Source organism: Plecotus auritus (genome assembly GCF_963455305.1).
Source record: "Plecotus auritus genome assembly, chromosome: 8".
In the NCBI taxonomy this organism is placed as follows: domain Eukaryota; kingdom Metazoa; phylum Chordata; class Mammalia; order Chiroptera; family Vespertilionidae; genus Plecotus; species Plecotus auritus.
Window position 1 is genome coordinate 120,083,592 of NC_137782.1, and position 24,251 is coordinate 120,107,842.

Consider the following 24,251-nt stretch of genomic DNA (forward strand, 5'->3'; position numbering starts at 1 on the left):
TGGATGATTTGTCCTTCTCTTGTTTCTGCTTCAGGGGGAGGTGCCTGCCACCACCCTCCCGATGGTATGGGTAAGGTGGGGGTGGCAAGTGGGAAGTCTTCCTCTTGCCACATGTTTGACTGGAATATTGACAAGGATGGCCGTTGTCTTTTTCTGATGATCCTTTAGACCAGGGATGGGGAGCCTTTTTTCTACTATGGGCCATTTAGATATTTAAAACATCATGTGCAGACCATTCAAAATTAGCAACTTAAAAATTAGCCTGCTATATTTAGTCAAACATTTAATTAACTCACCCCTAATGCCTTGGTAGGGCCAGACCCAATGATTTCGAGGGCCTTATATGGCCTGTAGGCCGGATATTCCCTACCCCTGCTTTAGACCTTTTAAGAGATGTGACTTTCCAAATTAGGAATGAACATGCTAATAGAACAGTTCCCAAAGTATTGTCTGGGGAACCCTACAAGTCCCAGAGTTTCTTTCAGGGGGGTCTGCAAGGTAGAAGTATTTTCATAGACATATTATGTGCTGACCCAGCTCATCCAGGTTTGGTGAGCCTGAGAGGGGGTGGTGAAGGATTGAGAAAAGACAGCGAAGAGAATGAAAGCTGGGTCTGGGTGGGATGCTGTCCTCTCTGATGGAGAGCCTCTGTGATGGAGAGCTAGTGACAGCGCCAAGGACTACAAGCTGTGTCTTTATTTTATAGCCAGATTCCACGAGGCAAAGTACAGGCATGGTTACAACGTTCTTGTGGGTTTCGAATCTACTCAATTACATGCACCTGAACTCTATCAAGCCCACATCACTCAGACACGTGGGACCACGTGTTCGGACCATAGGTTCAAGCTTACAACTATAGCCTCTGGCTATAATTGTGCTGGGAGGGCTCTGCAAGCTGGGACTTGGCACGTGGCAATGAGAGGACTGTGCCCTCTCATTAGTCCGAGACTTGAACCTGTCCAAACACTGTAGCCGCTCTCCACAATATTAAAATCTTATTTGCCTTTTTTACTCTCATTTTCTCATGAGACTACAGAGTACGAAAAAGTCATTGATATGGCTTCAATTTTCACATTGCAAATAATCTTCAAGAAACTGTTGCTTATCAAGTTTTGGTGTGGTTTCAAAGAAGAATATCAACAATTATTATCTGGAACTTATTAAAATATCCCTCTCCTTTTTTGGGTACATCTCTGTGTGAGGCTAGATTTTATTCAACTATTTCAACCAAAATAACATATCTCAACAGCCTGACTGCAGAAGTAGATGTGAGAATCCGGCTGTCATCTATTATGCCAAACATTAGAAATTTTCAAAAATATAAAACAATGTCACTATTCTCCTTGAATTTTTTTGTTTGGGAAAATAGTTATTTTTCACAGACAATATGCTTATGCTAACATGCAATAGATTTATTATCATTATTTTAAAACAAATGTTTTAAATGTGTCAGTTTTAATTTCTAACATAATAAATAGCAACAGATGTCATCCACATATATAAACAAAAGCTGATGAGAATTCAATAATTTTTAAGAGTGTAAAGGGGGCCTCTGATAAAAACAACAACTGCCGTACTGGAAAAATCTAATGATGAATTCTCACCTCCTATGTATTTCATTATCAATACATAACTCTCTGAATAGCTCATCTCTTCCTGTGAGCTTATTCCTTGTTCTTAGGTTTCCCTGTTTTATCGTGTACCCATCTCCCTTCTTTCTACTTCCTGACATGAGTAAATTTTTAATTTTACCAGCATTTGACAAGTCCTCCACTGGCCTTGATTTCTACCTGGACCTCCCAGACTGCCTTATGGTGATGCTTCTCCTTGGCTCTATGTATTCCACTGTAACCATCCCTTGCCCACTAGTTTTCTCTTGCTTGCCATCACTCTATTCTCTCCTTCTTTTGTTATGTCAGTTGCAAGTAGAGAAAGCCACATGAAGCACGTAATGTGAGGGTTCAGATGCCGGGACCGTACCTTGTAGTCTAAACCATCGGAACAGTTAAAGACCACACACTGGATGGCAAGAGCTTTTGCTAGGTCTTTGGTAGTCTCTGTTTTCCCAGTGCCAGCAGGACCAGCTGGGGCACCTCCCAGGTCGAGCTGCAAAGCCCCCATGAGGCACAGGTAGCAGCGATCCTGAAGAAATCAGTAAACTGTTATTATTATAGTTATTTTAATATATTTTTATTGATTTCAGAGAGGAAGGGAGAGGAAGAGAGAAACATCCATGATGAGAGAATAACTGATTGGCTGCCTCCCGCACACCCCCCACTGGCAATCAAGCCCACAACCTGGGCTTGAACTGAACCCAGGACCCTTCAGTCCGCAGGCCGACACTCCATCCACTGAGCCAAATCAGCTACAGCGATAAACTGTTACTGTTGGAGGGAACTGATTCTAGCCACAAAACCATAAGTCCTACCCTTTCTATGGAAGGCAGGTCATTCTTTTCTGTGAAAGGTTTTGTAGCAATTGAAATATACTAAAAGACCCAGGCAAAGAATTAATGCAAACCTTGGCTTTACAAAGATGTAGTCAATAGCAAATCCTTTCAAGAGTTAATATTAAATAAAACTTTTTCAGACTATCTATAATAATAAAAGTGTAATATGCTAATTAGACCAGACAACCTTCAGGATGAAGCTGAGGAGGCAGGGGCCGAGGCAGAAGCTGAGGCTGCGAGGGCCAAGCCCCTTGCACGAATTTTGTGCATTGGGCCTCTAGTTTTTGATAAAATAAAGCACTCTTGTTTCAACATTAACCTAAGTGATCAGTAACTTACCGTGAGAGGGGTAATAACTAATCTTGGGCATGCACCCAAATATTCATAGCCATAAGTGTATTGAGAGAGCGCCATTCTAGCCACACAGTTATCTATGTCTACGTTCCAATAATAGCGCAGTTGTCTCTGCCAGTCAAAGGAATCCACTTCCTCTACCTACATAAGTGATAACAATGATACACATATTAGATGCACTAATTTCAGGAAGTAATATGTTATTTTACTCAAATGAAACAGGTACCTGGGCTTGAACAAGATCGGAGACAATGTCTCTTGCATGTACATCAATAGTAATTAAGGCAGTTATGATGTTTCTGTGTATTTTAGAAAGAGGGCCTCGAACTAATGCAGCCAGGTCAGTTAATCTCTAAAAATTAAAAGAGAAATTATCTGGGTGAGGATTAACAAAAAATAAAAGAGAAATTATCATAATGAACTTTCAAAAATCAGCTTACATATGTTAAATTCAGAGTAGACATTTGCCAAAACTATCTAATTTTAAGAATCGAGAGGGATCCAAGATGGCGGCCGATGGGACAGCAGGTTGCAAGATAGTTGTGTGAGTGAGAGAGCAAAAGAAGAGTGCATGGATGTGCAGGGAGTGTCTATATTTGTGAGTGAGGGACAGCTATATTCCACAGGACTGTTGGGGACTGGCGGACCAGGCTCTCCTGGCTGGGAAGCCTCTACTGCTGCTGAAATCTCTCCTGGAGCAGCCAGCTCTACCGCAGAGACCACACCATCTTGAAGGGGAGAGCGGTTGTGATCAGAAGCCCAGCCTTACCTTCAACCGGGGAGACCTCGGATACCTCCCAGGACCCTACAACCACATCGCCCAGGGACCAGCTGCCTCAGCTGCGAACCCATGAACATCGAGACTCTAGTCTACCTGGCTGAGGGCGCCTAAAAAGTTTGTCCAGGGGGAGACAAAGCAGTGCCGAATACACGGACGAGCCCTGTGCCTTCTCACAGAGAAGACAGAAGGAACAGCTGAATCGAACAACATCCACCTGGTATTGGTGAATTAAAAACAGCTGGTGAGGCAATCCATGGACAGAAAGATCAGAGATTGCCTAGAGAGAGCTCTGCCTCCTCAGATTCTGCTTGGTGTTTGTTGTTTGGGTGTTTGTTGTTTGTATTTTTTGGATTAGTTGTTGTTTGCATTCATTTCAGAGAGTTTGTTGTTTGCATTTTTTTGATTAGCTGTTGGATTTTTGGAGTTTTCTCCCCATATACATATATTTTTCTCCCTTCTTTTTTCTTCTCTTTCTTTTCTCTCCTACATTTTTCCCTTTTCTCAATATCATTTTTGCATTCTATTCTCTCTCCTAATTATCTTTTCTCTGGTGCTCACCTTTATTTGGGGTTATTGGTATTGTGAATACATTTGTGCATGGTGCCCTGTTCGTTGTGTCTTGTCATGTTGTATTTTGTGCCTTTAAGTCAACAGAGGAGAGAGAGAGCTACATAACCAGACACCCTGAGAGGAGCGAACATGGGGAGACAAAGAAACAGCCCCCATATGAAAAAAAGGAGGAATCACCAGAAAAGGAAATAAACGAAATGGAGGCAAGCAATATGTCAGAGAAAGAATTCAGAGCAATGGTCATAAGGATGCTGAAAAGGTTGGAAGACAAATTCAACAACATGTGTAAGAACCAAGAAGAAAAGAAGAAGAACTGAGAAGAAATGAAAAATGACATCGCTGCAATAAAGAACACAATAGAAAGCATCAACAGGAGACTAGAAGAAGCGGTGACTGCATCAGTGAGCTAGAAGACAAGGTAGGAACAAATACCCAAGCAGAGCAGCAACTTGAAAAAAAAACACTTAAAAAACAGGAGGAGAGCCTAAGGGAACTTTGGGACAACATGAAACGAAATACCATCTGCATAATAGGGATACCAGAAGGAGAGGAAACTGAGCAAGGAATAGAAACCTGTTTGAAGAAATAATGACAGAAAACTTCCCTGATATTGGGAAGAAGAACAAACTCACACAAGTCCAAGAAGCTCACAGAATCCCAAACAAGATGAAGCCAAAAAGACCGACACCAAGACACATTATAATTAAATTGGCAAACACTAATGACAAAGTAAGAATCTTAAAGGCTGCCAGAGAGAGACAGAAAGTTACCTACAAGGGATCTCCCATCAGACTATCGTCTGATTTCTCAACAGAAACACATCAGACCAGAAGGGAATGGAATGAAATATACAAAATCATGCAAAGCAGCGGTCTGAATCCAAGAATACTGTACCTAGCAAGGCTATCAATCAAAGTTGAGGGTGAAATCAGGAGCTTCACAGACAAAAAAGGACTAAGGGAGTTTGTTACTACCAAACCAGCAATGCAAGAAATGCTAAAGGGACTGCTATAAAAAGAAGAAATAGCCCTAACTGGTTTGGCTCAGTGGATAGAGCGTCGGCCTGTGGACTGAAGGGTCCCAGGTTCGATTCCGGTCAAGGGCATGTACCTTGGTTGCTGGCACATCCCTAGTGCGGGGTGTGCAGGAGGCAGCTGATCAATGTTTCTCTCTCATCGATGTTTCTAGCTTTCTATTCCTCTCCCTTCCTCTCTCTGAAAAATCAATAAAATATATTATAAAAAAAAAGAAAGAAAAAGAAAACTGATATATTTTTTTAAAAAAAGAAGAAATAGGAAGGGAAGAAGGAACACAGGCATCTATATATATATATATATATATATATAAAAAGGCCTAAGTGACTGTTACGACCAAATGACCAGAATGACCAGTTGACCAGTCACTATGATGCACACTGACCACGAGGGGGCAGACGCTCAATGCAGGGGCTGCCCTCTGGTGGTCAGTGCGCTCCCAAAGCTAACCTCCCACAGCTGGCCAACCTCCCACAGCCCCTCCCTCCCTTAATCCCCCCACTCCCCACGGCCTGCCCCAATAGCTGGCCAGGCTAAGGGACCCCACCCATGAACGAATTCGTGCACCAGGCCTCTAGTAAAGAATAAGAATGGTGATAAACAAGTACCTATCAATAATAACTTTAAATGTAAATGGATTAAATGCCCCAACCAAAAGATATAGGGTAGTTGAGTGGATAAGAAAACATGTTCCATATATCTGCTGTCTATAGGAGACCCACCTCAGAACAAAGGACTCATACAGACTGATGGTGAAGGGATGGAAAAAGGTTTTTCAGGCAAATGAAAATGAAAAAAAAAAAGCTGGGGTAGCAATACTTATATCTGACAAATTCGACCTCAAAGTGAAGGCCATAACAAGAGATAAGGAAGGCCACTTCATAATACTAAAGTGCCAGGAACCAATTCCAGCATGTAATAATTACAAGAGTTTCACCAAAAGGTTGGTGAAGTTTGGAGAGCTCAACAAGGGTTAAGTCAAATGTAGTTTACCTGTTGGAAACGGCTAAACGGTACTTCCCCAAACCTGAATAGGATTATTGCTTGCTGCCAGACAGCTCAGGGCATTTTATTGCCTCCTGTTGGCCAAACACCTGGACAGCTGTAGGCTATTCCCCAAACTGACAATGTTTCTGTAAACCCTTTCTTTGCAGTGTATATCTCCACCTTGCCTTAGGACAAATTGTGTTAAAATAAATAGCACGGGGTCCTTAGACAAGGAGTAGTCTTCCATTCCTTTAGCTGAAGATCCTCTGACCCCAATGCCTTTCAAAATTATCTTTCGTCTCCGGACTCTTTAATCATCTATGCATCAGCCCCTTTCTCCAGAACGCTGAACCCTTCCTAAGGCTGGGACAAGAACCCCGGCACTAAAGGGAGCAATTACACAAGAAGATATAACTCTGGTAAACATATATGCACCCAATGCAGGAGCACCCAAATACATAAAAAAACTTCTGGAGGATATCAATGGAGAGATTGACAGCTATACAGTCATAGTAGGGGACTTTAATACCCCACTGACACCACTGGATAAATCCTCTAAACAAAAAATCAGCAAAGAAACATCAATCCTAAATGATTCACTACATCAAATGAAATTAATTGACATCTTCAGAACATTTCACCCCAAAGCCACAGAATAAACATTCTTCTCAAGTGCACATGGATCATTTTCAAAGATATACCACATATTGGGACACAGGCAAAGTCTCATCAAATTCAAGAAGATAGAAATCATATCAAGCATCTTCTCAGATCAAATGGCATAAAAGTAGAAATCAACTATAATAAAAAAATCACAAAAATTCAAACACTTGGAGGCTGAATAGCATACTATTAAACAATAAGTGGGTTACCAAAGAGATCAAAGAAGAAATAAAAACATCCTGGAAACAAACGACAATGAAAACAGAACAATCCAAAATCTCTGGGACACAGTGAAAGCAATCCTGAGAGGGAAGTTCATAGCATTACAGGCCTACCTCAAAAAAACAAGAAAAACTGGTTATAAACCATCTAACTCTGCAACTTGAAGAATTAGAAAGAGAGCAACAAGAAAAGCCCAGCATAAGCAGAAGGAAGGAAATAATAAAGATCAGAGCAGAGATAAATGACATAGAGACCAAAAAACAAAACAAAACAATACAAAAGATCAACAAAACCAAGAGCTGGTTCTTTGAAAGGATAAACAAGATTGATGAATCTCTAGCCAGGCTCACCAAGAAGCAAAGAGAGAGGACCCAAATAAACAAAATCAGAAATGAAAGAGGTGAAGTAACAACTGATCCCACAGAAATACAAAGGATTATGAAAAAATACTATGAACAACTCTATTCCAACAAAATGGACAATATAGATGAAATGGACATATTCTTAGAAAAATACAAGCCCCCAAAACTCAATCAGGAAGAATAAAAAAACCTGAATAGGCCGATAACTACCAAGGAAATTGAAGCAGTATTCAAAAATCTTCCAGCAAACAAAAGCCCTGGTCCAGATGGTTTTATAGGGGTGTTCTACCAAGCATTCAAAGAATAACTAAAACCTATGCTCCTCAGACTATTCCAAAAAAATTCAAGAGGAAGCAACACTTCCAAGCTCTTTATATGAAGCCAGCATTACCCTAATTCCAAAACCAGATAAAGACACCACAAAAAAAGAGAACTACAGGTCAATATCCTTGATGAACATTGATGCTAAAATCCTCAACAAAATTCTAGCAAATCAGATTCAGTATTACATTAGAAAGATCATACACCATGACCAAGTGGGATTTATTCTGGGGATGCAAGGATGGTACAATATCCACAAATCAATAAATGTGATACATCACATAAACAAACTAGAGGCCCAGTGCATGAAATTTGTGCATGGGGGTGGGGTGGGGGTGGAAGGTTCCTCAGCCCAGCCTGCACCCTCGCCAATCTGGGACCCCTCGGAGGATGTCTGACTACCGGTTTAGGCCTGATCCCTCTCGCAATCTGGGACTGCTGGCTCCTAACCGCTCACCTGCCTGCCTGCCTGATTGCCCCTAACCCCTCTACCTGCCTGCCTGATCACCCCTAACCTCTCTGCTTGCCTGCCTGATCACCCCTAACTGCCTCTGCCTGCCTGCCTGATTGCCCCTAACTGCCTCTGCCTGCCTGCCTGATTGCCCCTAACTGCTCTCCCCTGCCAGCCTGATCACCCTTAATTGCTCTTCCCTGCCGGCCTGATAGCCCCTAACTGCTCCCCTGCCAGCCTGATCACCCCTAACCACCTCTGCCTCGGCCCTCGCCACCATGGCTTCGTCCAGAAGATGTCTGGTATAATTAGCATATTTACCCTTTCATTAGTATAGATTGAGAGACAAAAATCACATAATCATATCAATCAATGCAGAAAAAGCATTTGACAAAATCCAACATCCTTTCTTGATAAAAACTCTCAGCAAAGTGGGAATAGAGGGATCATACCTCAACATAATAAAAGCCTTATATGAGAAACCTATAGTCAACATCAAACTCAATGGGCAAAAACTAAACTCATTTCCCCTGAGAACAGAAACAAGACAGGATGCCCACTTTCACCACTTCTGTTTGATATAGTACTAGAAGTGCTAGCCATAGCAATCAGACAAGAAGAAGAAATAAAAGGCATCCAAATTGGAAAAGAAGAAGTAAAACTGCCCTTATTTGCAGATGACATGATACTATATATACAAAACCCAAAAGACTCCATCAAAAAACTACTAGACCTAATAAATGAATTTGGCAATGTAGTAGGGTACAAAATTAACACCCAGAAATCTATGGCCTTTTTATACACCAATAATGAACTCACAGAAAGAGAAATGAAAAAGACAATCCCATTTACCACTGCACAAAAAAATTAAGATACCTAGGAATAAACTTAACTAGGCAAAAGACCTATACTCAAAAAACTACAGGACATTGAAAAAAAGAGATAGAGGAAGACATAAACAAATGGAAGAACATACCATGTTCATGGATTGGTAGAATCAACATCATTAAAATGTCCATACTACCCAAAGAAACCTATAGATTCAATGCAATCCCCATTAAAATACCAATGGCATACTTCAAAGATATATAAGAAACTCTCCAAAAATTCATCTGGAATAAAAAAAGCCCCCAAATAGCAAGAGCCATCATGAGAAAGAAGAACAAAGTTGGAGGGATCACAATACCAGATATCAAGCTATATTACCAAGCCACAGTTCTCAAAACTGCCTGGTACTGGCACAAGAACAGACATATAGACCAATGGAACTGAAGAGAGAACCCAGAAATTGACCCAAGCCATTATACTCAATTAATATTTGACAAAGAAGGCAAGAGCATACAATGGAGTCAAGACAGTCTCTTCAATAAATGATGTTGGGAAATTTGGTCAGATACATGCAAAAAAATGAAACTGGATCACCAACTTACACCATACACAAAAATAAACTCAAAATGGCTAAAGGACTTAAATGTAAGACAGGAAACCATAAAAATCCTACAAGACTCCATAGGCAGCAAAATAGCAGACATATGTTGTAGCAATATCTTTATAGACACAGCTCCTAGGGCAATGGAGACTAAGGAGAAAATAAACAAATCAAAATAAAAAGCTTCTGCACAGCAAACAAACAAACAAAAAGCATAAACAAAACAACAAGAAAGCCCACTGCATGGGAGAACATATTTGCCAATGCTATTTCAGATAAGTGTTTAATCTCCAAAATTTACAGAGAACTCATACAACTTAACAAAAGGAAGATAAACGATCCAATAAAAAAAATGGGCAAAGGACCTAAGTAGACACTTTTCGAAAGAGGACACACAGAAGGCTGAGAGACATATGAAAACATGCTCAAAGTCACCAATCATCCGAGAGATGCAAATCAAAACAACAATGAGATACCATCTCACACCTGTCAGAATGTCTATCATCAACAAATCAACAAATGACAAGTGCTGGCAAGGATCTGGAGAAAAAGGAACCCTAGTGCACTGCTGGTGGGAATGCAGACTGGTGCAGCCACTGTGGAAGACAGTATGGAGTTTCCTCAAAAAGTTAAAAATGGAACTCCCCTTTGACCCAGTAATTCCACTTTTAGGACTATATCCCAAGAAACCAGAAACACTAATCAGAAAGGATATATGCATCCTTATGTTCATAGCAGCACAATTTACAATAGCTAAGATTTGGAAACAACCTAAGTGCCCATCAGCAGATGAGTGGATTAAAAAACTGTGGTACATCTACACAATGGAATACTACACTGCTATAAAAAAGAAGGAACTTTTAGCTTTTGCAACAGCATGGATGGAACTGGAGAGCATTATGCTAAGCAAAATATGCCAGTTGGAGAAAGATAAATATCACATGATCTCACTCATATGTGGGATATAATGATCAACATAATTTGATGAACAAGAATAGATCCAGAGACAAATGGCAGGGGAGGGGGGATTAGAGAGCTACCAAAGGACTTGTATGCATGCATATTAGCATAACCAATGGATACAGACACTGGGGCAGTGGGGGCTTGCCCGGGGTGGGAATGGCTTGGGGCGGGGGGTCAAGTGGGGAAAAAAGGAGACATATATAAAACTTTAGACAATAAATAAATTTAAAAAATAAAATAAAGAGTTGATAATTCTGTGACCAAACAGGACACTAGTTTAACTTATTTAATTCCTACAACACTTCTATGAAGTACATATTATCTTTACCCCCATTTTCCATGAGAGGAAACTTGGTCAAAGAGGGTGAGTAACTTGATGGCAGTCACACAGTTCAGGAGAGGCAAAAATGAGACTTGAGTAGTCATTTGCCTTAGAAAAGCCCATGCTCTTAACTACCACGTGGTGATGTCACTGGAGAAGATTGGTTTTCCCTAAAAATTAAGGAAATTAAGGTAGTATGCCTCATTTTGGGAGTAGTTTTTTTCTCTGATTTATCAGAAAATGTGAGCATTTTAAGTAGGCCACAGATTGATTAAATAAAAGCATTTTTGATAGATTGAACTGATTGACACCAACATGGCTAAATCTTTTCCAAACAAGGGCAACTGACATTTTTCAGTCCTGAAGGCCTTGAACTGCTGGGCTGAGTTTTCCATAAACCATAAGCAGGGACTCCCCCCGCCCCCCCTCCCCCCCCCCCGCCCACACACACACACACAAAAGTCAACAGGACTTTCCTTAGAGAGTCCACTCTCTTCTCCGGACTCTTTGACATGAAATACTATTGAGTCTGCTGAGGATCCTCTCCTCTTTCTGTTTTAAGGGTGATTATTTAAAAATGAAACATTGCTTGGAAGTAGAATTGAATTTGGAGTGAAAGATTAGGCAGACCTGCAAATGGCAGTTCCCAACTGTAGCTTGAAAATTCTTGTAGAATGGCATTTCGATTCATTCCCTTATTTGTTTTATTGATAGTTGCATGAGGGTTTAAAGCACATCTTGAGCCTAAGAATAGAAATGGCAGAAATCCTGGTATTTCCCTGGATTGAATAAACTTCTGTGAGAAACATCTAGGACCCAGTAAGTACAATCTCTCCTTAAAGGATGCAAAAATTATAATCCTGACATTTTCCTCTCGAATTGTATTTTCTATTTTTATTAAGTATTCATATAAAATAATATACAAACACCAAGACAGTGGCCCTAAGAAAACTGAAATATAAATGGTTTTAGTGAGAACCCCAAAGCTCTGGAAATTACGTCAGAGCATTAAATCTGTGAAAGAAAAGGAATTAGTTTTATTTTTATTTTTTATTTTTTTAAAATATATTTTATTGATATTTTACAGAGAGGAAGGGGGAGTGATAGAGAGCTAGAAACATCGATCAGCTGCCTCCTGCACACCTCCCACTGGGGATGTGCCCACAACCAAGGTACATGCTCTTGACCGGAATCGAACCCGGGACCCTTCAGTCCGCAGGCCGACGCTCTATCCACTGAGCCAAACCGGTTTCGGCAGGGAATTTGTTTTAACCATGCCAATAAAAGCCACCGAGACAGTCTTGCACAGCAATATGTTCAGTGTCACTCTGTTAAAAATCTCACCTCAAAGTTGACTTTTTCAAAAGCTTCCAGGGCCTCTAGACGATCTTCATCTGTTTCCAAACACTCGGTCAAATCGCGGCACCAAATGATTTGAGAAATGGTCAGGATCACCTGCATGGAAACATCATCCTTGAGTGCATGAGGCATCTCACCGACAAGAGAGTCAGAGCTGGAAACGTAAGGCATGTAGCTTACTTGAGAAGGGTGGCCAGCTATCACCCATTCTGTCCTCAGTTTCGCCTGATAGTCAGCGATGGCAGCCTTGCACAGGCGGCGCAAAGATGTGAACATGGCTTCTTCCACTTTACCCAGCCATTCCTCCACATTGCCTCGGGCCTTGAGGCCTTTTCCCAGTCTAACCTAGAAGATAATCAGAGCAATGATAGTATGGCTCACGTGGGACGTGTAGGCTGTCTGTCCTCCGTGCTTCCATAACAGAACCCTGAGCCATGGAAACAGCGAAGCCTGACCACAAATACTGGATCTTTCTATTGCTATCCCACCCTGTACCTCTCTTTGCCCCCTCCATTTATTCCTTTATTTTACTGCTTTCCCTTGGGAACCAACTCCCTGCAAGAGGATTCTATCTACATGCACTATGTAAATTCCTTCACTTTCTTTTCCTGCTTGCTGCCATCTAATTGCTGGCCCCAACCACTCCTCCAACCTGTTAAGGTCATTAAGATTAGCAACATTCTCCCAACTGTCAGCTCCAGTTTACAATTTTCCATCCTTTTCATATTTCTATCTTGAATTTCTAATGACGTGACTGCTTGTTTGGGTCTCCTATTCTGTCCTTTTTCGACCCTCCCTTTAAATTTCATGTTTCTCCTGGATCCTAGCAATGGCCATCCTCCATTCTCTCTTCTTCTGCCTTCTTCTGCACTAGGGATGAGTGAATTCTTTTGCAAGATCAATTCAGGACAAGTAAAGTGTTTACAGGCTCCTTCACTCCCATGGAGACACCACTGTGTTCTAACTGAACTGAAACCCTCAGCATTTCCCTGCTCAGTTCCTCTGTACGGAATGCTCCCCCTCCCATGGCTCCGCTCCCTCTTCCTTGGCTGTCTCTACTTGTATATGCATGTGTGTGCGCGTGTGTGGGAAGTCACTTGGTTCCCCACCGTCTGCTACTACATTCACTTGCTTGGTGTTTACCATATGTCAGGCTCTGTACAGGGCCCTGGAGACACCACTGTTAACAATGAGCCCCCACCGGGTACTGCTCTAAGTAGCTGACATATAGTAACACTTGAAAGTCTTCAATATCTCATTAATCTTGAATCCAGGCATGGCAGTAGAACCGGTGCTCTTAATCCGTCTACTCTTGTGCCTCTTGTAAGACATGGCTCCCCTTTCTCCACTCTGTTCCCAAGAACAGAGCATGTGCCTCTGCTACTGCACTAACTGAGCTGCTTTGCAATGTTTGTTTGACTATGTCTCCACTAGGGAACTCTGAGGGCAAGAGTTTTAGCTTGGTGATCCCTGAAACTGCTGAGCCAGCAAAAGCACTTGATGGATGCTTAGAGTGATAATAAATAAACCTCTACCCGCAACCCTGAAAGAGTAACAAAGTTTTCCTATAGGAACCAGAAGAGTATTACGCTAAGAGAAATAGGCCAGTCCAAGAAAGGCAAGGATCACATGATCTATGTACAAAATAAAACAACGAACAAAATAGATTCAGAGACACAGAAGCATGGAACAGACTGATGAATATCAGAGGAAAGGGTGGAGGTGGGGGGGAGGGTAGAGATTAACCAAAGAACTTATATGCATATATGCATAACCCATGAACACAGAAAATTGTGATGTAGGCCTGGGATGGGAGTGGGGAGGTGAGGGGTAAAGGGAGTTAATGGGGGGGGGGGAGGGGGACATTTGTAATACTTTCAACAATAAAGATGTTTAAGAATAAGAATTACAAACAAAAGCCCCTTACCTTTTCTCCCTCTGGAGATAGCATCGCTAAAATATCATTAGTATACACTTTTTCTGGCTCTCCCTCCACAGTGGGAAGTTTCCCTTCAGCAGGAGGCATTACAGCAAACTCGAGCCTTGAGATGGAGTCGAAGCATTTCCTTAAGTGCGGCTGCACAGCCTGGGGATTTCGTGTCTGGGCCAAAATCTCCAGTAGCTCATCATTTGACAAGAAGTAAAATCTGGATTAAAGAAAATACTTAAAATGTAACTTGAAGGTGAAACAAAGCCTTATGTAGACATACAAGATAAATCCCTCGGCCACATCTCTTCCCCATCTACGGATGTCCTGGACCTCCAAGCCTGCTGGTCTTGGGATTCTAGAGACGCCGCATGCCTCTAAATACAGTTGTTGTGACTATTAGTGCAGATGACCTCAAACATCTAGAATTAGTACCTGGTAAATAAAAGACAGATTTTTTTTCATAAAAACTGTAAAAAATGCAGGCTCTTGCTATTACACTGATTTGTTCACATGCCTTTGCTACTTGTCTTTGAGCTTCTACAGTGAAGATATATTGTTTCCCCTAGAACCTAGCCTAGTACTACACACACATGGTAGTCAGCAAATCATTTGTTGGATGGACGGATGGGTGGTCACAGGAACTTTATTTGGTTCTGTGAATATATGCATGTGGGCCAGGCATGGGATTTTCTCAGAACTTGTCCAACAGGGCCATTTGGAGGCATGAAGAAACCTTAGGAAAAGAACTAGAGATGGTGCATACCTGGATGCCCAGGGATGAGGGAGAGGGAGGAGAGCCTGGCCAGGGAAGACTCTTCAGCTTCTGTGAAGGAAGCTGCCCATGAGAGATCCCTCAGGATTGGAGGGAATCCCATGAGTCCAAGACAGGCCCCACGTGGTGAGAGAGGGGGCCAGATGGGTACCATCAAGTCAGGTTTCTCCTGTCACCTTGCCTCCCCTCCCTTCCCTGCTCCACCCTGGACACCTCAGAAAACTATCAGGAAATGGGAAGGTTGATCATCATACATCCTCATCATTACTAATACCTTCCTTGCAACAGGGTGGCACAGAGAAGGAGGACATCTTAACTTTGAAAGGAGTTTCGAGTTTTGATTATTACAGATCATTTATTGGGTTAAGGTGACAGGAGGTTTTTTGTTTTTGTTTTTTTGTATATTATTATCTGAGAATGACCAGAAAATTCATGAGGCTTTATCAAGATTTTGTCTGGAGGGGCAGGAAGAAACTAGCCCCTGGCAGGGAATGCAGAGGCAGTCAATAGTTACAAATAAAGATGTTTCTGGTTGCACTCTATTAGTCCTGCTTCTTTAACATAACACATACATTCTTAATTAAATTGTCCCCAAGCCTTGTTTTCAACTGAAGAAACAGATAACTGTAAAGCTTGGACTGTGAGAGTAGGAACAGTATTGTATTCATCTTGCGTCTCCAGGACCTAATATGGTCCAAGGCTCATGCAGAGCTTCTGTAAGGTTTTTAGAGTGAAATCAATGCCTCACAGAGCCTCCTGACATCATAAACATTACACACCTTGTTGATGTAATTCTAAACAAATGGAAAAAAGAGAGCTGATGCTTGTTGGTTCTCAATATTTTCATCGGTATATTTGTGCCTGGGTTTATTTACATATCCTAAGCTGTTTCTTTAAATATATATATAAAATCTTTGATCCAGGTGGGGAACTACTGAATTAAGAGTGAAATAGACAAAAGGCACATTCCAAACCTCAAACTCTTCCATCTGTTTCCATTTTGCTTAAATGATGTTTTAGTAAGATTTGTGTAAGATTTCAGTAAGATTTAGTAAGATTCTTTAAAGCTCAACTATTTCTGTTAAAATTCAACCAGATATTTTGGATCTTGCATTTCCTCTGCACACACATAGCCTTCTTGGTACTCGGCAATGATCCCTCTCAACCAAGAAACCCAGATAACCACCTAACCCCAGCTGCTTCAGGGGTTGTTCTAGAACAGAACTTTACTCCTATTCCTTTTTTTCCCATTTTATTTTTTTAAATAAATCTTTATTGTTCAGATTATTACAATTGTTCCTCTTTTTCCCCCCATAGCTCCCCTCCACCTGGTTCCCATCCCACCCTCTGCCCTTAACCGCCCCCCCGCACTGTCCTCATCCATAGGTGTACAATTTTTGTCCAGTCTCTTCCTGTACCCCCCATATTCATTTCCCCCTGAGAATTGTCAGTCCACTCCCTTTCTATGCCCCTGATTCTATTATATTCATCAGTTTATTCTGTTCATCGGGTTTTTTATTCACTTAATTTTTAGATTCACTTGTTGATAGATATGAATTTGTTCATAATTTTTATCTTTACCTTTTCTTCTTCTTCCTCTTCTTAAAGAATACCTTTCAGCATTTCATATAGTACTGGTTTGGCGGTGATGAACTCCTTTAGCTTTTTCTTATTTGTGAGGCTCTTTATCTGACCTTCAATTCTGAATGATAGCTTTGCTGGGTAGAGTAATCTTGGTTGTAGGTTCTTGCTATTCATCACTTTGAATATTTCTTGCCACTCCCGTCTGGCCTGCATCATTTCTGTTGAGAAATCAGCTGACAGTTGTATGGGTGCTCCCTTGTAGGTAACTAAGTGTTTTTCTCTTGCTACTTTTAATATTCTCTCTTTGTCTTTTGCTCTTGGCATTTTAATTATGATGTGTCTTGGTGTGGTCATCTTTGGATTCCTTTTGTTTGGAATTCTCTGTGCTTCCTGGACTTGTAAGTCTATTTCTTTTACCAGGTGGGGGAAGTTTTCTGTCATTATTTCTTCAAATAGGTTTTCAGTATCTTGCTCTCTCTCTTCTTCTGGCACCCCGTTAATTCGGATGTTGGTACTCTTGAAGTTGTCCCAGAGGCTCCTTACACTATCTTCATATTTTTGGATTCTTTTTTCTTTTCCAGTTGGGTGTTTTTTGCTTCTTTGTATTTCAAATCTTTGACTTGATTCTTGTGATCCTCTAGTCTGCTGTTGGATCTCTGTATATATTTTTTATTTCAGCCAGTGTATGTTTAATTTCTAGTTGGTCCTTTTTCATATCCTCGAGGGTCTCACTAAATTTATTGGCCTTTTCTAGGAAATTCTTGAAAAACCTTATAACCGTGGTTTTGAACTCTATATCCAGTCATTTGTTTTCCTCCATTTCTTTCATTTGTGACCTGTTTCTTTGTCTCCGCATTTTGGCTGCTTCTCTGAGCTGATAGAGTGGCTTTGTGTGCTAGGTGTCCTATAGGGCCTAGTGGCTCGGCCTCCCCAGTTACTTGAGGTGGACACTCTTGGTGAACCCCTTTGTGGGCTGTGTGCACAGTCTTGTTGTAGTTAAGCCTTTATTGTTATTGGTATCACTGGGAGGAATTGACCTCCAGTCCAATTGGCTGTGAGGATTAGTTATGTCTACGCTGGGAGAACTTCTGTGCTGGTGACACCCTTATGAGACAAGACTTGCAAAAGCCTCTGTGCTCAGCTTGGATGGGGCGGAGTCTCAGGATGGAGCAGACAGCAATGGCTTTCCGTCAGCCCTGCCCTAAGAGGCCCCTGGGTCTCAGTGTCCCGCGGTAATCGCTGCAAGCACCTCTGAGAGAAAGCCACCCTCGAGTTTCACCTGCTGCCAGACAGTCCATTTTCTCCCCAAATGAGTCTGGGTCCCCAGAGTCTTGCCTGGAACTGGAGTTCCGAGCAGTCGGGAGCTTTTGTCTCCCTCCTGATTGAGAAAGCCAGCCGCGTACTCAGTTGCCAGCTCTCTCCGCGTGCGTGCGCCTCTGTACCTCTGCCTTCTGCAGCTCCTCTGAGTCTCAGTGTGCTTTTCTCTTTCCTTCTAGTTGTAGAATTTCCACTCAGCCAGCCTTCCTGTGGTTCTGGATGATGTCAGTTTTGTATTTTAGTTGTAGTTTTGAAATTGTTGTGCGAGGCAGCAGTTTAGGTGTTTACCTATGCCTCCATCTTGGTTTCTCCCCCTCTACTCCTATTCCTTTACAGCAAACAGGGAAAACCTATGAAAGATGAACCATGTTGCTAATGTTCTCTGCATTGTGGTACTATGTGCTCCAATGGCTGTAGTAGGGAGCTTTTGCTACCATCAAGTAGTCATACTCTGGTCTTATATAACTGTATCATAATGGTTTATGGCCATGACTGTTCAACTGTTAAACCATGAGCTCCATTGGGGCAGGGATATGGCCTTTTCTTTTTTGTCTCTTTAGCACTGAGCGTAACATTTAGTATGTTTTTAGAATGCATAGGTGAGTAAAAAAAATCATTTGGAATTTGTAAAAATAATCCTTAGACAACTTCTACAGTGACATTGTTAGGCCACCAATTAACTTAAAGAAATTTGTTCAGGCACCAAAGGTCTCTCTAACTTTTCACATACACATCTGTGGACACATGGACCTGTGGGCACACACATAATACACCCAACAGTAAAGTAATGCTGCGATCAAGAATACTTCCTGCACCTTGGGTTGTTACCCACTTAAACCTTCACCAAAATTGCATCTTTCCTTGAGAGTTACACTCCCTGGTCAAGATATTAGCTGGCCTGCCATTATCACACATCTTTCTTGTTTCCCTCTCTGATTCCCTGATGTTTTGAGGCTGTGGCTGGTTTTTAAGTACATCCTTTTAAATTAATGAATAGTCTTAACTACTAAAAAATATCGTAGGTTGCCTATAAACTTACCTGGGAAAGATAACCCTTTTTGATTCTAAATATGCCTCTAGACACTTCTGAATTTGGTCAAGTAAAGCATTATTATTTTGAAATGTCTCCAGGAGTCCTGTTCATCGAAAAACAAAGGTATTGGTAAAATTGTGTTAAGATAAATAGAGAATATAATTTTAAGTGGAAGTAAAATATGATCACATTTTTAAAGCTTTGGTTTTATTTGGTAAAAACAATCTAATAAATTAAAATTTGTGGGGTTGGCTAAGAATGTAAAGTATTAATGAAATTATCATTAATCTTAATATTTACTATAATTGAACAGAATTTAATTTGAAATGTTTTTCACTGGCATCCCTCCCTTTTGAGGAGCTGAGGGTGCACAAACCAAAGCCAAACTGTTGACCCTCCAAATAAAGCCATTCTCTGAACTTTCTTACTCATGTCTTCTGTTTCCTCTGCCATCTTTAGATGCTGAAATTGTGGCAATGGGATCCTACTTCTTTATCACTAAACTCCAGCAACTTAAGGAGCAAGATTCATGTCTTACTTAACTTTGACCTTTTGGTACCTATCACAGTGCTTGGCTTAACCGCCCATCCAAGAATCAAACCCAGTCTTTTCCATGGTCCCAAAGGATGTGATCAATGACCCAATCCAACCCTCAAGCTCTCACCCAAGCTCATCTCTCTGGACTTACCTTCTAAGCCCTTCTCCTTGTGCACACAATCCCAACCCATAGACTTCCTTTCTAATATTTGTGCATACCAAGTGCCTTTGTTCTTCTCTCTGCTTTTAACGATACTCCCTCAGATGCACATACTTGTTTCAGTCCCTCATTCCTACAGGTTTCTGCTCAAAAATCACTTTATCTAGAAAGCTTTCTCTCTCTCTCTCTCTCTCTCTCTCTCTCTCTCTCTCTCTCTCTCTCTCTCCTCCTCCTCCTCCTCCTCCTCCTCCTCCTTCTCCTTCTCTCTCTTTCACACACACACACACACACACACACACACACACACACACACACACGGCTACTCTAGCCCCTGTACCTTGCTTAATTTTTCTTCATAGCGTTATCATCACCTGAAATGATGTATACAGATTTCTTTATCTGAAATCCCTAGGACTAGATGTATTTTAGAATCAGTTTTTTTTTTTAATTTCAAAAGTTATAAGTGTAGTAAGAACTGGGGCAGCATTCTAATCAAACACCTTAATATTTTTGCAGCAAAAGGTGTGAATATGCACATTAAGTGGATGTGGTAGGCAGAGCTGAAGTCTTTCAGGGATGTCCAGGTCCCATGCCCAGAGCCTAAGAGTATGCTAGTTGATGTGGAAAAAGGAACCTGGCAGCTGTCTTTAAATTAAGGATTGTGGGATGGGAGAGTATTGTGGATCATCCTGCAGACCCAATGTAATCACAGGGTCCTTATAAGAGGGAAGGTAGGAGGGTCAGAGGCAGAGAAGGAGCTGTGATGATAAGATCAGAAGTTGGAGTGATGCGATTTCTGGCTAGAAGGGGACCTGGACCCAAGGGATGCAGGCAGCCTCCAGAAGCCCCAAAGTTTTAAAGTTTTCAGTTCTATCCTGCCACACAGCTTTTTCCTTCCGGTTTCTGTTTTATGTTAAGAGTCTTTAGACAAAAAGTATAGCCCAGCAGGCAGCTTCTGGCAGGGAAGCTGTTGGGGTATTTACCAGGATAGGTTATATGCTGCCATCTGCAGGATATACAAGCTTGCTGAGGCTTGGATATAAATCATGAAGTTCAATAACCATGCATATGCTGTGAAGAGTTTGATGCCACATCCCTGGAAGATGGAACTTATTAAAACACATTTCAATGTTGAGATTTGAATTACAATTGGTGGTAATGTTTTTAACTGGTTTTAATGAGTTGATTAAAAGTAAGGTATGGAGCCCTGGCCAGTGTAGCTCAGCTGATTGGAATGTCACCCTGTACACTGAAGGGTTGTGGCTTTGATTGCCAGTCAGGGAACATACCCAAGTTTTGGGTTCAAGCCCTGGTCAGGGCATGTGCAGAAGGCAACTGGTGGATGTTTCTCTCACATTGATGTTTCTCTTTCTCTTTCTCTCCCCCGATCCCCCCCTCTCTCTCCCTATCTTCTTTCTTTCCCCCCCCCCCTCTCTTTCTCCCACCTTTCTCTCTGAAATCACTAAGAACATATCCTCGGGTGAGGATTAATTTTTTTTTTAATTTCAAAAGTTATAAGTGTAGTAAGAACTGGGGCAGCATTCTAATCAAACACCTTAATATTTTTGCAGCAAAAGGTGTGAATATGCACATTAAGTGGATGTGGTTGGCAGAGCTTGTTTTTCCAAAACAAGTTATGGAAATTTTTATGGTTACAACTTTGTGAGAGCTTTGGCAGAATGGGGCATTGCCGGCCGCCGGGGTGGGGGGGTGGGGGGGTGGTAACTGTTCTGTCTTGTTGTCAAAATTGTGAAATGGAAGCATGACTGACACTGCAGCAGTGCTCCCAAATTATAAAGAGAGCAAAAGGTAGCAAGATAATAGCGTTCAATCCACATTGCAAGAGCGTCCAGTGTATTACGACTACTCCTGGTCATCAGTGCTGACTAGAATTAAGGGTTGAGTGCACCACATATTATTAGACTCTCATGGATGATAAACATTTTAGATGACTGTCAAGTCTTTTTGTTCGTCTTTAAATTTTTGTTCTATACCTGGTTGAGTAGCCGCTCGAAGAGCGTTAGGCAGCCGGTTCACCTTCCTCATGATCTCTTTCCATGACTTATCCACCTGAAGGAACATCTTGGCCTCTGCAGGCAATTGCCTCTGAATATCTGGAGCATTAAAAATACTTTCGAGGTACAACCAGTTTCTTTGGCAGTTCAGCCACTCTTCCTGGGAGGAAAATATGGACATTGTCAAATTTTAACCCCAAATTAAAAACATTCAGCTACATTAAAAATAATTATGTGGGAGGCTCACTGTATCTTTTTCCTTTTGGGGGCTTCTTATGGGTCTGTTAAAATGAAACTTCTTACAGAGTTCAAGATTCACCTCACTACTGTGTGGTCGATAGGATGGTCCCAGAGAAGGATTAAAATCCCCAAAGGAGACATTTGGGGGTGGGGAGTATTCTTATTTAAAGAAATCTGAAGGGCTGGGAAGTGGTAAGGTTAGTGACTAGTTCCGAATACAGGCTGCAACAAAAGGAGGTTTAAAGTCATGAGCATGCAAAACACGGTTTATTCTTGTATTATTCTCTTTTAATTATTGTATTATTTTCCCACATGAACAACTGCAACCCTATTTTTGCCTCACCCTGTATAGCAAGGATTATAAAAAATGTTTTTTCAATTATGTGTATATTCTTCCCTCCCCTTTTTTTTAAAAAAAAAGAAATATATGATTCTTTAATTAAAAAAGAAATATATTTTTTTCAATCTAAAAAGTAAAACCTGCTAATGACAGAACGTGGCAAATACAGAAGAATGAGAGGAAGAAGAGCATTACTCATTGCTTTCCTCATAGAGACAATCACTGCTAATTTAAGAAACCAGAAATGCAGTGTCAGAACTAAAGTCTATAGACCTCACCCTTCTCTGTGCCTCCTGCCCAAGATCCATGAAAAGGTTTCTCACTTCTTACTCAAGATTTGGGGGTTACATGTAAGCCCAAATGTTAAAACTAGTTCATGGTTTATCTTAGGCCTTACACTTTCTATTCTCTGGAGGATCCCCAATAGTCAGCATTGGATTCTTTTAAGGATCCTCTATGGGAACATGTCCTTTATGCTGATCTATAGTCCCTCCCTTCAGAGGGCTCAGCCATCAGTACAGAAGGCTGGACATGGGTCAGATTATAGTGTTCACAGAAGAGGATGAACTCTTGAGAAAGATCTCTATGAAACAAAGTTGGAAAAAATTGTGTTTTTTTCCCTACCAGTGACTTTATTATTTCACAGATAATTCTTCATCTTAGAATCATATCTAATAAAAGAGTAATATGCAAATTGACTGTCACTCCAACACACAAGATGGTTGCCCCCATGTGGTCAAAGATGGCTGCTCCCATGTGGACACAAGATGGCCGCCACAAGATGGCCAACAGGGGAGGGCAGTTGGGAGGGACCAGGTCTGCAAAGGAGGGCAGTTGGGGGCAATCAAGCCTGCAGGGGAGGGCAGTTAAGGGTGACCAGGCCAGCAGAGGAGGGAAGTTGGGGGCGACTGGGCCTGCAGGGGAGGGCAGTTAGGGGCAATCAGGCTGGCAGGGGAGTGGTTAGGGGGTGATCAGGCTGGCAGGCAGAAGCAGTTAGGGGCAATCAGGCAGGCAGGCAGGCGAGCAGTTGGGAGCCAGCAGTCCTGGATTGTGAGAGGGATGTCTGACTGCCCGTTTAGGCCCGATCCTACTGGGGCCTAAACGGGCAGTCAGACATCCCTCGAGGGGTCCCAGATTGGAGAGGGTGCAGGCTGGGCTGAGGGGACCCCCCACCCCCGTGCACGATTTCATGCACCGGGCCTCTAGTACATATATAGGAACCTAAACACAATTAAATCGAGCTAAAAAGCTGAAGTCTAAGAAAGAAATTGGATGGGAACAAAGTGCAATCAGTGTGAGTGAGTTTTCTGTTTTGCTGTGGGATAATCTGAAGTAGAATAAAATAAAAAGGAGGTGGGTGCCACAAGAAAAGGTACCAAGGAGTCTTCAAGCAACAGTGTTTTTCTACAACTAGGTGGCTGTCGTGGCCAGATTTTTAAGGTGGCCCCCAAGATCTGCTGTTCACACCCTTGTGTGATCCTCTGCCCTTGAGTGTTGGGTGCTTGCTTACAGCCACAGAGAACAGGGCAAAGGTAACCGGATGTGCACAATTATGTGTATATTCATCTTGTCGGGAGTCTTTCTTGACCTTGCTAGATTGATGAAGTGAGTCATCATGCTGGGGAAAGTCCACATAGAAAAAAAACCAGGGCAACATGAAGGATCTGAGGATGGCCTCCAGATCACAGCTAGCAAGAAACTGAAGCCCTTAGTCCCAGAGTTGCAAGGAAATCATTTCTGCCAGCAACCCAAGTGAGCTTGAAAGTGTATCCCTGAACTGAACTTATCCTTACTCACCAGTGTTTGATTAAATAAAGCAAGTTGTTTCTGCCATTCATCCACTCGAGTTTTCAGTGGCCCAACATAACGTGACGAGGCAATGGTGGTGACATTGATGGTGCTGTCATCAAGAAGGACCTATAAAGAAAGAAGAAGACAATCATGCAACATCATGTGCTTGTGCTCTCAAAGATAATTACAGGTATTTAGCCCCACGAGTCTATTTAAAATCTTGCTTCTTGAACGAATAGCTTAGCCTGACATACTGGTACCTCCC

The 24,251-nt window shown here is 41.7% G+C and overlaps 1 protein-coding gene across 1 annotated transcript in view; it reads right to left on the reverse strand.

Annotated features, from left to right (window-relative positions):
- The window catches only part of DNAH6 (dynein axonemal heavy chain 6), a gene marked incomplete at its 5' end in the record, with an annotated part of 243,258 nt that overhangs the window by 133,937 nt on the left and 85,070 nt on the right, over positions 1–24,251 (reverse strand). Inside the window, 9 exons of the mRNA XM_080684947.1 lie at positions 1,981–2,142; positions 2,789–2,944; positions 3,030–3,155; positions 12,253–12,363; positions 12,448–12,612; positions 14,195–14,414; positions 18,910–19,006; positions 21,595–21,775; positions 23,993–24,112. Of these exons, the coding sequence (XP_080541073.1) occupies positions 1,981–2,142; positions 2,789–2,944; positions 3,030–3,155; positions 12,253–12,363; positions 12,448–12,612; positions 14,195–14,414; positions 18,910–19,006; positions 21,595–21,775; positions 23,993–24,112 (1,338 nt within the window). The remainder of the gene's footprint in view (positions 1–1,980; positions 2,143–2,788; positions 2,945–3,029; positions 3,156–12,252; positions 12,364–12,447; positions 12,613–14,194; positions 14,415–18,909; positions 19,007–21,594; positions 21,776–23,992; positions 24,113–24,251) is intronic.